The sequence below is a fragment of the Podarcis muralis genome, chromosome 9 (assembly GCF_964188315.1).
Source record: "Podarcis muralis chromosome 9, rPodMur119.hap1.1, whole genome shotgun sequence".
Taxonomy (NCBI): domain Eukaryota; kingdom Metazoa; phylum Chordata; class Lepidosauria; order Squamata; family Lacertidae; genus Podarcis; species Podarcis muralis.
The window spans coordinates 73,447,973-73,461,900 of record NC_135663.1 but is presented as its reverse complement, the minus strand read 5'-3'; the positions used below and the strand labels follow the sequence as shown (position 1 = coordinate 73,461,900).

General features: G+C 43.7%; 1 protein-coding gene across 1 annotated transcript in view; it reads left to right on the top strand.

Annotated features, from left to right (window-relative positions):
• The first annotated feature begins 1,607 nt into the window (after positions 1–1,607).
• KCNIP4 (potassium voltage-gated channel interacting protein 4) overlaps positions 1,608–13,928 on the top strand; it is a 286,864-nt gene continuing 274,543 nt past the window's right edge. Inside the window, exon 1 of the mRNA XM_028742920.2 lies at positions 1,608–2,025. Coding sequence (XP_028598753.1) covers positions 1,938–2,025 — 88 coding nt within the window. The 5' untranslated portion in view covers positions 1,608–1,937. The remainder of the gene's footprint in view (positions 2,026–13,928) is intronic.

Sequence of the window (13,928 nt, the reverse complement as noted above, 5' to 3'; positions counted from 1 at the left end):
GTATGCCATTCTGACAAATGCACACATTTTTGCGTCTTCCCTTAACAGAATACATTTATGCATGTGGTTTTCGCTAATATATTCATTTCAATGCACATTCTTCCCCAATATATGCAGTTTTGTAAATCGTGTTTGGTTGGAGAACATCACCACAAAATTCAGATTACTGCGAATTCTGAAGGATACCAGAGTTTCAGTTCATCTCTTCCCTCAGAAAGTGAGAAGGTTCCCCTTTAAATGTTACCTGAACTTTCTGAAGTTCTTCTTCCATAGATGACTCTGCTACTATCTGTTCCCCTAGATCCTTCCTAGGACGTACATGTGATGCATGTCTTTGGTTTTCTAGGCTCAGCTCAACTGAATGTCTCTCTTCTGGGACAGCCTTTGACAAGCCTTTAGTCCCTTTTCCTGACTGAAGTGAAGCCTAAGTAGGTCTGATTGTAATTGCACATATTTATCCCCTGTCAAAACTTGCTTGCTTGTCTCCTCCCTTCCCTCTACAGTGGTGCCTCGCAAGACGAAATTAATTCGTTCTGCGAGTTTTGTCGTCTTGCGATTTTTTTCGTCTTGCGAAGCACGGTGTCGGGAAAGTTTTGGAAAAGCTTCAAAAATCACCAAAGTCTTTAAAAACCTCAAAAAAGGCTACCACACCGCGTTCTATGAGTTGCTCCTTGAAGTCAAGTCGCAACTGTATTAACGGTGTTAAGAAAAAGGAAACAAACTTGCAAGATGTTTCCGTCTTGCGAAGCAAGCCCATAGGGAAAATCGTCTTGCGAAGCAGCTCAAAAAACAAAAAACCCTTTCGTCTAGCGAGTTTTTTGTCTTGCGAGGCATTCGTCTTGCGAGGTACCACTGTATTTCCTTTTCTCCACCCTCAAATTTAGATAATAAGTTAGGCATGTAAATGCTTAATAGGGTCTTTGGGGAGGGTTTTTTTTTTCTCTAGAGCACTAACTACATTAATAAAACAATGCTTTAAAATGACGCTGTTGTTAAGACTTGCAAATGGTTTGCCATCCTCTTTTCAACGAAAGTATTAATCATTAGAAGTACTTTCCGGGAATGTGTACATTTAATTATTTGATGACCCAGGTTGCTGTGGCCTGGTATGCTGAAGGAAATTTGCTAAAACTTTAGACTCCTTTGGGGCAGGCTGCGGAGTTTGTTATTTTTCACAGTATTTGCAATAAGCTGCAGAGTTAAGCCAGGCTGTTTATATCTGCCCTGCTGCTGCCACAACAAAACGATTGACTTCGCCTTGATCGCTTTTTATTTCTGACAGGTGAGCTTTTGGTGTGGAAGGTTGTATATTGTCTTACTGTGGCTGGGTAGATAACCCAGCCTTGAACTGCACACTTTAATGTTTTTTCTTGTGCATAGCAATCATTGCAAAGCTACACACACACACATCCCACCGGCAAGATTGCATCTTGCTGCTCCTTGAAAACCACAATTCAAACTGGGTGCCCTGCTATCTCGCTTACCTACCCGCTTACATGCTGATTCATTGATGAGGACAAATTTCTATGTGTAGAGTTGAGGCTGCAGGCCCCGCCTCTGACTGAATGGTCGGTGAGGTTGCAGCAGTATCTGCTAGGGAGACAGCGGAGGAAAGTGTACCTTTGCTCTCCTATATCTACTACAAGTGCTCATCACGCCAGACAGCTTGCGTACAGGGTTACAGGAGGACCTGCGTGTGACCGCCCTGTTCAGCATCCCCCTGTCAGTTCAGTCTTTTCCTTGCATGCTTTTTCTTTTCCTCCTCTAGTCCTTTGAAGGATTCTCCCTTTTTCAAACAAATCCAAAGGAGTTTGTCTGGCTTTAGCGAGGCAGCTTGTGAGCAGGCGAGCTGGGACAGAAGTTCTCTGTCAGAAACTATTCACTTTCATTAGCAAAAGTGTTCTGGCTCTCCTCAGAGGACTACCTCCCTGCATAAAATGAGTGGATGTCGAAAACGGTGTAAACGTGAAATACTGAAATTCGCCCAGTATCTTCTCAGGCTAATTACAGGTTCTCTCCATACAGGTAACAACCATTATTTTCTTTATCATGAAAATGTGCAGAGTGGTAACAATGCAACTGTCTTCTTCCACAATGCTTTTTGCTCTGTTTTGTGGCGGTCTTTATTTAGTAAAATGACCGGGGAGGAGGGGAGGGATTTTAACGAATGCATTTTTGGTTGTTTAATGTAAACTATGCAGGAGCAGTACATTTGGTTAAATTGCACTGAAGTCTGCAATTGCATCCAAATCAGAACAGTGCTGTTAAAATACATATGTGTTTGCATATTTGTTTGGAGCAGAGTGCATTAAGAAATGTGGAGCATTGTGCTCTCCTGTGGGGTTTGGCATATGAAGGCAGATTTCAATGTATGAACGATGTTCACGTTATCTCAGTTGGCAAGCAGAGAGCCGCTCTTGAAATATAAATCAACTGCTGGATGTTAGCATGACATTAAAATTCTATCAGCAAGAGCTTTGGAAAGACTGCTTTTCAGGGTGTTTAAAATCTGTGAAATTTCTGCAATCTCTCTCTTGACAGCCAAGCCCTTGAAACTGAAATCTTGAAAAGGGGTAGGGGTGTCTGTGTGTGCACGCACTTGTGTTTGTTGATTAATCTCTGCTTTAAGGTGGGTGAAATAACAGCATGAGACCAAGTTGGAACATTTTGTTATTTAAAAAGAATTCCTTTGCAGAAGTGAGGCCAGCTGTCTCTCTTTGGAAAATACTTTTCCTATTCTGAGGTGCATGTGATAAGGTATTTTTACACCCTTGTCAGGTGACAATGGTAAACAGCCCACCTTGTATGCTCCAGGTGACATTTATTTATGTTTTGATTCCGTGTTAAAAATATCAGTTTGAGGTGTGTTCTCTCTCTGTGTGTGCAGTTTGAGGGCTGTGGGTGTGTGTATGCTATTAATAATTATAATTACATATTCATATGCATGTATTAAGGACACCGCCATGTGTCAAGTTGTAACGAGTTTGTACTTTGCTGTGTTAGAAAATCTTGCTCCTTGGAAACTCACAGAAATTGAAGGGTTCAAATCAAATTCAAAGATGCATTTTTTACTGTCAGAATAAAATACATTATATTGACACTTATATCTGCGTAGAATAAATAGCCATTTCCGGTAAGCGGTTTTTATATCGTTCTGGCAGTTTTGACGGTTTTGCAGAATTTAGTATAATGGCGTGCTTCTGCTACAAACATGTGTCCCCAACCTTCACCTCATCACTGTTGGTAGAATTTGTATCCTTTATTTTTAGGTCATGGTGAGCCAAACAAGGATATTACTTATATACATTCTTTCAGGAATCTCAAATTCATATTCCTTTCATCATATTTCTTTAGGCTGCAGCACAGTGGAATAGTTGCAAATATTTCAGCTGGGGCTACAGCCAGGAACTTTGGGGTCTGTGCTTTTTTGCCCCTTGTGTTGAGACTCGTCTGAACCGTTCATGGGACAGCAATGGACTTTCAGACTCCAGGGTGGCCCCCCATGTAGGAAGCCCATTGTTTTCTCTTGATCTAATATGGCATTGCAAGCTTCTGCCTTGCCCTTTGCCTAGACAAATGTGAGCTAGGTGTTGTCTAGCTGCCTGCCTCCTGTACTCTTATTCCCCTACCATTCTCTCCAAGTCAAGGATTTCATGCTTCCTGCTCCTTGTGCTACCAGTTCTTAAGACTCCCTACAGACAAGCAGTAAGCAGTGGGCAAAATCCAGCCAGAATTGGAAAAATGTCAAGTTGCTAATCAATCAATTTTTAGAGAGTCGGTGTGATGTAACAGCTAGGGAAGAGGTAGCCAAGGAACTGTTCTCCAGGTGTTAGATTACAACTCCCTTCATCCCTGAGCATTGGCCATGGCGGCTGGGGCTGATGGGAGTTGTAGTCCAACAACTTCTAGAGGATACCACGTTGAATACCGCTGGACTTTTACTGGGTTCAAATCTATTGTGAGCCATGAAACTCCCTGGGTGATCTTGGACCAACCACTCTCTCTTAGAATAAGCTGCATTTCAGGATGACCAGGAAACCAGGTGTGCTACCCTGAGCTTTTTGGCGGGTGAATCAAAAAGTGACTGGTCCCAGCATTAAAATCATATTCTGCTAGCAAATCATAGAAGAATCATAGAATTGTACAGTTGGAAAGGACCTTAAGGATTATCTAGTCTAGCGATCGAAGAAGAAAATGATTTGGGTCATTAGCTGACCCACATTCTTACTTTCATTTTTTTTAAAATGCAGATATGTGGCCTTAGTAGAGTGAGATATACAATGTATATTGAACAGGCAGTATTCCGCTTAATTGTTTAGGGAGATAAAAGGTCAATTCCCACCTTCCATTGTCAATGAAAAAAGTCACTCTCACAATTAACATGTCTGGGTCTGTGCTGGGAGCTCTGTCCTCAGTCTCCCTGACATCCACACCTGACATTTTCTATTCTGGTGCCCAAAGAAGTGCATGGCCAACACCAGAGACAACCACCCAATATTGCAAAACCACTGAGCTGAACTTCAGCCATGAGCAAAGCAGCAAGAAAAGAACAGAGCTGACTGGAGTGTGTGGGGATGGATTTACTGTTCAAGATGGAAGGCAACCAGCTGGAGCAATAACCCATGAGAGCCAAGGACAAGCAGTGTTTGGGAACACAGAGAGGTCTGCAGGTTGACGAGGTGAAGCTGATGGTTCCCAACTGCAGGCCTGGCCCACCCATTAGGCAAAGTGAGGCAACTGCCTCAGATGGCAGGATCCACAGAGGCAGCAGATTTGGCCTCCAGGGAATGCACTGTCTGCTGTTTCATCCCACTCCTAGGAAGGGAATGTTGGGGGCAGCCCTCTGGAGTCTCCTGGGCTCTCCACCCACCTGTCATGATTCGGAGTGGACTCCTTCTCCTCCCCCTGTCCTCTATGACAGCCTTTGATTCCTATTTCAACAGTCGGGTAAGATTAATCTGATGTTCCACCCTTGTTCCTGACATAGATCTTCACTCACCTCTTCTTCCCTGGCACCTGAGGGAGGGGCACCATTTTGTGGTTTGCCTCAGGTGCCAAAATGTCTTGGCCTACCAGCCAGATCTATAGCAGCTCTAGGGCCTCAGATGATGCTCACTGAGAGTTCTGTTTTTGTTCCCTTGCCTTTCTCTTTGTAATCCTTTCCAGGAAGGTTTTCTAGTGCCCCGAAGGAGCCACTGTTTCTAATAACAAAAACGGGGGCCATTCAACTTGAGTTGGCCATATGAAAGCCAGGACCTGGGAGCGCATGTGGTGTGGTCCACACAACAGGAGCCTGTGGCATCGGTCTTCAAACTCTGGTCCCACCAGAATCCCTTCTGAATAGTGATTTTCTTCTTTGTTTCCCTCTTGCACAGGCTGACAAGTATGAATGCAGAATTTTTGAAACCTTCTTCTTGTCAGCCAGAGCTCTGCTGGCTTTTGCTCTGATGACTATAGCTGAGGGAAACTACTAACAAGACCACATGCGCTAACTCTTATGCGCTGCCCAGATGTTCTGGTTCCTAGACTGCTAAAAATAAGTAATTTCAAGGGAAAATATGCTGTTGTCCTCTGTTCACACAAAAGTGCTTTGTTTTCTATTGGAGGATCCACTTCAAGGAGGTGGGCAAAGCGATCTGGGTGGCCCTCTGTGCCGAATCTGGGCCAAGAGATCATAACGTTGGTTATTAGCCAAGCAAATTTTATGCACTGTTTCATCTAAAATTAAAATTAGCATTCATCAAGATGCTGTTTTTGTTTCCAAAAAAGAAATGGCAAGGAAAGCCAAATAATAATGTGAAATGTGTGCTTAATCAGTGTTAAAACTCCTGAGTTCAGTTCTTCTCGCATTTATTTATTTGTTTATTTATTTACTAAAACTCCTTTCTGAGTCCGGAACAAATTTATACAAGAGTCTATGACGTATAAGTTGATCTTAATTCCTACATGCAGTCACTGGTAGACATGTTAATCCCAAAAAGGCAGTTTCTGCACATTCTGTTGGGGGAAGTGAGGGGCAGATGGGTCTTGTCAACCTGGGAACGTAGCCCTTCTAGAAGATGGAAAAGTCTGATCCTAAATTAATAACAATAATAAAATTTTATTTACATCCCGCCCTCCCCCTGCCGAAGCTGGGCTCAGAGCGGCTGACAACAGTAAAGTAATAAAGCATTCTAAAATCAATTCATTATAAAATCTGTTCAAATCAAATTAATGGCAACCATTGGGTAGAGTTCTGTGAGGATAACCAAATGAGGGGGTCAGGCTGTGCCTTGGCCAAAGGTCTGGTGGAACAGCTCTGTCTTGCAGGCCCTGCGGAAAGATGTCAAATCCCGCAGAGCCCTAGTCTCTTGTGACAGAGCGTTCCACCAGATCAGAGCCACTGCCGAAAAAGCCCTGGCTCTGGTTGAGGCCAGCCTAACATCTCTGTGGCCCAGGACCTCCAAGATGTTTTTGTTTGAAGACCATAAGGTCCTCCGTGGGACATACCAGGAGAGGCGGTCCCGTAGGTACGAGGGTCCTAGGCCGTATAGGGCTTTAAAGGTTAAAACCAGCACCTTAAACCTGATCCTGTACTCCAGCCAGTGCAGCTGGTATTGCACTGGGTGAATGTGATCCCACACCGAGGACCCCGTAAGGAGTCTCGATGCGGCATTCTGCATCCGCTGAAGTTTCTGGGTCAGTCTCAAGGGCAGCCCCACATAGAGTGAGTTACAATAATCCAGTCTGGAGGTGACCGTCGCATGGATCACAGTGGCTAGGTCAGGGTGAGAGAGGTTACCAGACCTCCCCGTTTCCTGGGGACAGTCCCCGGATTTACAAATCAGTCCCCTGACAAAATCAATCTATTTAGTAGAAAGTTGAAAAGTGTCCCCGGATTCATTGAAAACAATCTGGTAACCTTACCCTAAATTTCCACTGCCTTGCGGTTATATTCATTCATGAGAAAGGCTTCGGGAGTAAACCCGGTGGAAAAATCCATACCTTCTGCCTTGTGGGACATCTTCAGGAGAAGGAAGGGCTAAGGAATAAACCCTACACTGATCCAGAGTGGAGTCTCTAAGATGGTTGGGTGGTTCCTTGTGCTCCTTCTGGCATCTCCTGCAGCCAAGCTGGTGCCAAACGTATTGCTCTGCTTTCCTTTGGACTACATAAGCAAGGAGAAGACTACCTAGTCTTGTCGTCTGGGTAGCCCAGGACCTCCATACACACTGCCCAGGCTTGCACCCTGGGGAGGTCATTTTGCTGCTGCTAATGCAGCAAAAACAATGAGAGAAGCAGCAATTACAAGTCTGCAGCCACAGCTGTTGCTGTGATTCTCCAGCAGTTTGACTCCACCCCCGGAGGCGCACTCCATTGCCTCTCAAGCAGACAGGTGCCAACAATATCTGTACATCCAGTAAGGGGGACCATGGCCAGTGACCATGGTCTGTTGACCCAGTCCCTGACATCTGTGCCTTCCATGCATTTAGCCTACACACGAAGGGAACAAACGAAAGGGACTTTTGTTAACCATTATCCAGACTTCTGTAGCCTCCTTTATTGGGGTACAGTGGTACCTCGGGTTATGAACTTAATTCGTTCTGGAGGTCCATTCTCAACCTGAAACTGTTCTTAACCTGAGGTACCACTTTAGATAACGGGGCCTGCCACTGTGCTGCCGTTGCATGATTTCTGTTCTCATCCTGAAGCAAAGTTCTTAACCTGAGGTACTATTTCTGGGTTAGCGAAGTCTGTAACCTGAAGTTCCTGTAACCTGAAACGTCTGTAACCCGAGGTACCACTTTATTACACTTGAATCTAATTAATTTCAAATTAATTAAAGGAAACCTTTCATATAATCTGAATCAGGGTTTAAAGCATTCTGTGATAACAGTAGTTAACATTCTTGTTCCAAAAAAGCCATTTTCTTTGCACACAGGTTATATAAAATTGAATTCGGGAACTAATTAGTGATGGTTTCTGCATGTAACAGTTTTGGGGTTTTGATTTATTTATTTTTCTAGCTGAGAACACTGGTGAACAATAAATAAATAAATATAGTTTCCTTATCTCTGACCAGAGAGAATAAATGAAAACACTATCTGCAGTAAGTCACTAAAAAATCTCTCTTCTCTCCGCACCATGATGTTGAAAAACAATGTTTTATTCTGTGTGCAGCAGCTGAGAATTTTCATGGTCATCTTTAATATGTGCCTCAATATGTGTTTATCAAAATGCAGCTGTTTCCCAAGTTGGCAGCAGGTAAAAATGATTGATTCAGTAACTGCAGAAGTCAACAACTGACAGTGTGGGGAATATTGACAGAATTGTGTGAATTGTTCATAATCCTTTATGTATTTAGCGATTTAGTTTCCTGCATATACTGACCACAATGGCATTTTCCAAATGACTTCTTTGATTAATTTATCCCTTATGACCCCCCACTACCTCCTCTCCCCATAGACATGAACTGCTGATTTTTGGAAAGGGCTCCTATAGGGATGAAGCCCATGGGATGTAGAATAGCCATGATCTACCCCAGCAGATAAGGGATGCAGGTAGTGCTGTGGGTTAAACCACAGAGCCTAGGACTTGCCAATCAGAAGGTCGGCGGTTCGAAACTCCGCAATAGGGTGAGCTCCCGTTGCTCAGTCCCTGCTCCTGCCAAACTAGCAGTTCGAAAGCACTTCAAAGTGCAAGTAGATAAATAGGTACCACTCCGGCAGGAAGGTAAACGGAGTTTCCATGCGCTGCTCTGGTTCTCCAGAAGCGGCTTACTCATGCTGGCCACATGACCCAGAAGCTGTACGCCGGCTCCCTCGGCCAATAAAGCGAGATGAGCGCCGCAACCCCAGAGTCAGCCATGACTGGACCTAATGGACCTTTACCTTTTTTACCCCAGCAGATGTGATGCAGGGAGAACCAACTTTGATAGAAACAGAGGAAGCAAGTTAACCCTTCCTGTCCCTCTGCCCCAGATCCATTTCCAGGATCTAAGTCTCACCTCCACGCACTGCCCAAACGATAGTCAAGGTACGGTGGCCCTCAGTGAGAGGGGAAAATGTTTAGGCTTCAGAAGGAGTTATCATGACATCCTCACTTCTGGAGAACCTGCTTGACTTCTGCTATTTGGCAAGTGGTGGGTAGCTGGGCTTTGCAATGATTTGCAAAGGATGTAGTGATTAACTTGATTTTATGCTGCTGTCTTATTGGTGGTTTTTTGTAGGATGTAGGTTTTGTAGAATGCAGGTGGCACTGTGGTCTAAACCACTGAGCCTCTTGGGCTTGCTGATCAAAAGCTCGGCAGTTCGAATACCCATGGTGGGGTGAGCTCCTGTTACTCTGTCCCAGCTCCTGCCAACCTAGCAGTTTGAAAGCACACCAGTGCAAGTGGATAAATAGGTACTGCTGTGGCAGGAAGGTAAACGGCGTTTCCGTGCGCTCTGGTTTCCGTCACAGTGTTCCGTTGCACCAGAAGCTGTTTAGTCCTGCTGGGCACATGACCCGGAAAACTGTCTGTGGACAAACGCCGGCTTCCTCGGCCTGAAAGTGAGATGAGCGCCGCATCCCCATAGTCGCCTTTGACTGGACTTAACTGTCCAGGGGTCCTTTGCCTTTTACCTTTACGTTTTAAAAATTGTATTTATAAAATTCCGTCTTATCCTTTTCAAATAGTTTGTATGCTGCCTTGATTGAGTGTCTGACAGGCTTAATGACTTGGATGTGCCATTGAAATCAGCCTCAATTAAGCACCACATTTATGATTAAGTATGCATCGAAGGTTGTTTTTTTTTTACTCTGTTTAATGTAAATTACATGAATTAATTAAAGTTTTACTTAAAATAATTAAAATTATATGTTCACTTACAAGCAGGACACAGCAAACCTGCATAAGTTCTTCTAAGTTTGAGTAGTTACTTTTCTGGTTTTGCTTTTGGTTAAACATGCACACGAATGCATTCTGCTGCTTAAAGATTGCTTGAGATCAGTTGCTGGAACTAAGTTTGGAATTTATATTCACCCAAGAACAAGTTGTTAAAAAAATATACAGAATTTTGCAGCTTACAGATATCACAAATCCACAAAGTACTTTGCAGTCATTCTCACAGACATGCACCTGACTTAGCACAGTGTTTTTTAAATAGTGCACATTGGGCCACCTACTCAGTGTCCCCTCAATTTGCTTACTCTCCCTCCTGCACCATAGCCTTTTGGTTTGGCCATTGCCAACATCAGCAGCTTCTTGCATGCTGGAAAAAAGGCAGTCTGGAGACAGTGCAGGGAGAAGGAGGGAACAAAGACCCTTCTCTTCTGAGGAGAAAGGACCAGAGGAGGTGTCAAAGGAAATGAAGTTAATGAAAAGTTCCTTGTTATTTATTATATAATAATAAAGCTATAAACTAGGATTGGAAGAGGAAGGAGATGAATGAAAACCTGTTGAAAGAGGAAGAGTTGGAACACAAAAGGACCATGGAGGGGGGATGGAAGAATTTGGCAGTTTTGAGGGTGGAAATAAGGTACAGAGTCGATCCTAGGATAAATAGGGCCCTGGGCAAGAAGTGTCTTGCTCCCCCAACATCCATGGTCCTCTTTGCAGGATCACTCAGGGTTTATGGAACCTGGTGCAAGTGATGTTGGAGGTCCTGCTGCTGATCTTACAAGAACCGATGTTTATGTACTGACCCTCCAAGCATTCCTATTTTCCAGGGACCATCCTGGATTTACAGAAGCCATCCCGGTTTCTGATTTGATCCCGGAATGTCCCGCTTTTCCATAAGACATCCTTATTTTCATTGGAGAAATGTTGGAGGGGATGGAGTTATGCGACGCCCAAGCCAAGGAGATATGTCACTATACAACCTTTAGGAGACATCTGAAGGCAGTCCTGTATAAGGAAGCTTTTAAAAAAATGTATAATGTTTTATTATGTTTTATATATGTTGGAAGCTGCCCAGAGTGGCTGGGGCAACCCGGTCAGGTGCGTGAGGTATAAATAATAAAAGTTGTTGTTGTTGTTACTATTACAGTGGTACCTCGGTTTAAGAACAGTCCTGTTTAAGAACGATTCGGTTTACAAACTGCGCAAAACCGGAAATAGTGTCCCAGTTTGAGAACTTTACCTCAGTCTAAGAACGGTGGAAGGGCACTGGTGACGGGAGCCCTCATTAGGGAAAGCGCGCCTCGGTTTAAGAACAGTTTCAGTTTCAGAACGGACTTCCAGAACGGATTAAGTTTGTAAACCGAGGTACCACTGTACTATTATTAAATAGGACATCTGAAGGCAACCCTGTATAGGAAAGGTTTTTTAAATGTTTAATGTTTTATTACATTTTTATATTTATTATTTATTAATATGCATTATTATACAGTGGTACCTCGGGTTACAGATGCTTCAGGTTACAGACTCCGCTAACCCAGAAATAGTACCGCGGGTTAAGAACTTTACCTCAGGATGAGAACGGAAATCACGTGGCGATGGCAGGAGACCCCATTAGCTAAAGTGGTACCTCAGGTTAAGAACAGTTTCAGGTTAAGAATGGACCTCCAGAACGAATTAAGTTCTTAACCCGAGGTACCGCTGTATTATTATTTTATATATTTTTGTTCTTATTTTGGACATCCCTATTTTTATCAGAGAAACGTTGGAGGGTATGCGTGTGTACAAAGCTGGTGGTCCTATGTGAGAATGGTTGCTGGAGGCAGTATGTTTCTGAATGCTGGTTTGCTTGGAATTTCAGGTAGGAGAGCGCTGCTGCCTGCATCTCCTCCTTCGCAGGCTGGTCAGCCGCTATGAGAAGACTATGCTGGAGTAGATGAGCCATTGGCCTAATCTAGCAAGCTCTTCTTACATTTTTAAGGCTTTTTGCTTCTGCTGCAAAACATTTCCAGGCGGTGTCTCAGCTAGTGCCAGTTCTTCACTTGGGAGTGAAGTGAGTGGGAAAACTTGAGTGACATTCTGAAACAGCATGAAAAGCCACTGAAACATTTCACTGCATGTCGTAATGGATAAGAATGGAATCTAGTACTCTTGCTTTTTTGCCACTTTTTTGCATTGGAGAAAAAACAACACAACCATTGAGCACAGCTCAGCCAGTCCTGCAAGGGTGTAAGTTGCGTGGGAGAGGAAATTACTCGAGGTGCGTAAAAATGAGCCACGTGGGAGTGGGGGAGGAAAAATGAAAAAGTAAAATACCTTATTCTCTGCTTACAGCCTCTGGGGAGGCTGAGTCATAGTTCCTCCGGAGATAATGTCTCTTCACTCAGCATGAAGAAAGCTGACATATGGAACTCTTTGCCACCAGGAAAATTATGTGGCAAATAATTTTGCCATTGGCAACAGTGGATTAGATACCAGTAGAAGATGACATCAGTTGATTATGCCAGACTTGGCCACCACCATGCTGTGTCTGGCGGGCCTCGGTGTTTGTGTTAAGCCCACCTTAACACAAACGCACCACACAAAAAGCTTTTCACTCAAACATGCACAATCTCTGGCTCTAACACAAGGGCCCTCTTCCTTCCCCACAACCAACTGGCTTCAAGAGCTGCGTACCTGATTTGACAGCGTAATCCTAACCCCATCTAGGAAGCAGTCAATGTGGAGTCAACATTTGCCACTTGTTGAAGCCACAGCAGATGGTGGGTGTTATGTGCTGAAGTTCTCACCCTGGGCCAGCAGGGGGATACTGTAGATAGTTATGCAAATAAGGGATCGAAAGTGACGTTCCGTGATTGGATAGTTTTAGAAAATTGTTACAGTTACATTGTACTAGAGCTCTATATAAGCAGGCTGACTGAACCCTTCAGCTCAGTTCTGTCCTGGCCTGTGAATAAACAAGAGCTGTTTGAAGAATCGCTGTGTTGTCTGATATGTTCACCCACAACTTAACAGTGGGGTAGGTTGTTTTCTCATTTTGCTGAGAGTCCTGAGGCTTGGGCTCCTTGGTACCCCGTTTGGGGGCTTACTGCTGGGGGTACCTTTCCCCCCAGGTAGGGCAACGCCAACACACCTCCTGTTCATAGCTGTCAACTTTCAGATTTGAAAATAAGGTATCAGCAGCCTCAAAAATAAAGGATCAGCAGCCTCACCTGTCCTGGGGACAGCCTACGGGATATCTAACAATCTGGGATAGCAGCGGGAAGCAGCGGGAAACGGTGCTGGATTAAGGGAATTTCCTGCAAAAAAAGGGAAGGTTGGCAGCTATGCTCCTGTTCACTGCCATTGTAACCTGGCAAGGGGAAAAGCCTCAACGTGGGGAGAGGAGGGCATTGTTAAGTTGGCACTTTAAAACTTTTTACAAATACACAAAACCAAGCCAAGAAGGGTAAGACCCCTGCAATTTTCTTGATTTTTTTAAAAAATAGAATATGTCCCTCTATCCCAGAGGGGGGGAGAAGAATACAACCCTCTTAATACAATGTTAAATTGCACTGCAGCACCTTAATTAGTCTCTAAACGGCATTTTACTCTAATTCTAATTCCAGTAAAGTCATCCATGTTAGAATTGTTGTCATTAACTGAAACTATGAGTCATTTGTATGTGCCATGATATTTTCAGCCATTTCCAGTAAAATGTATTTATGGCACATAACATAAATATTTGCCCTCTCGGGATCTTGCCTGAAGTTCCTCCTCATTTCTGGGAAACACCCCCCCCCCCAAAAAAAAGGGTTCTGATAAAATTAGTGACATTTCTCAGGGTGGAGTCCAGAAATCCTTAGATATTAGCATTTACACTGTATCTGTAATATTCTGAATGCATCTTAACAAAAGTATCAGTATTCAATAAAGCAAAATAGATCTGAATTTGAATACCTTAAGAACTTTTGCTAGAGCATATTTTTCTTCCCCTTACCTCCTGAAAAAGTCTCCTTTACTCAAGACATGCACCTCAACACAAATATGGCTTTGCTTTTTTTGGTGCCTTACAAAATATAAACATCAT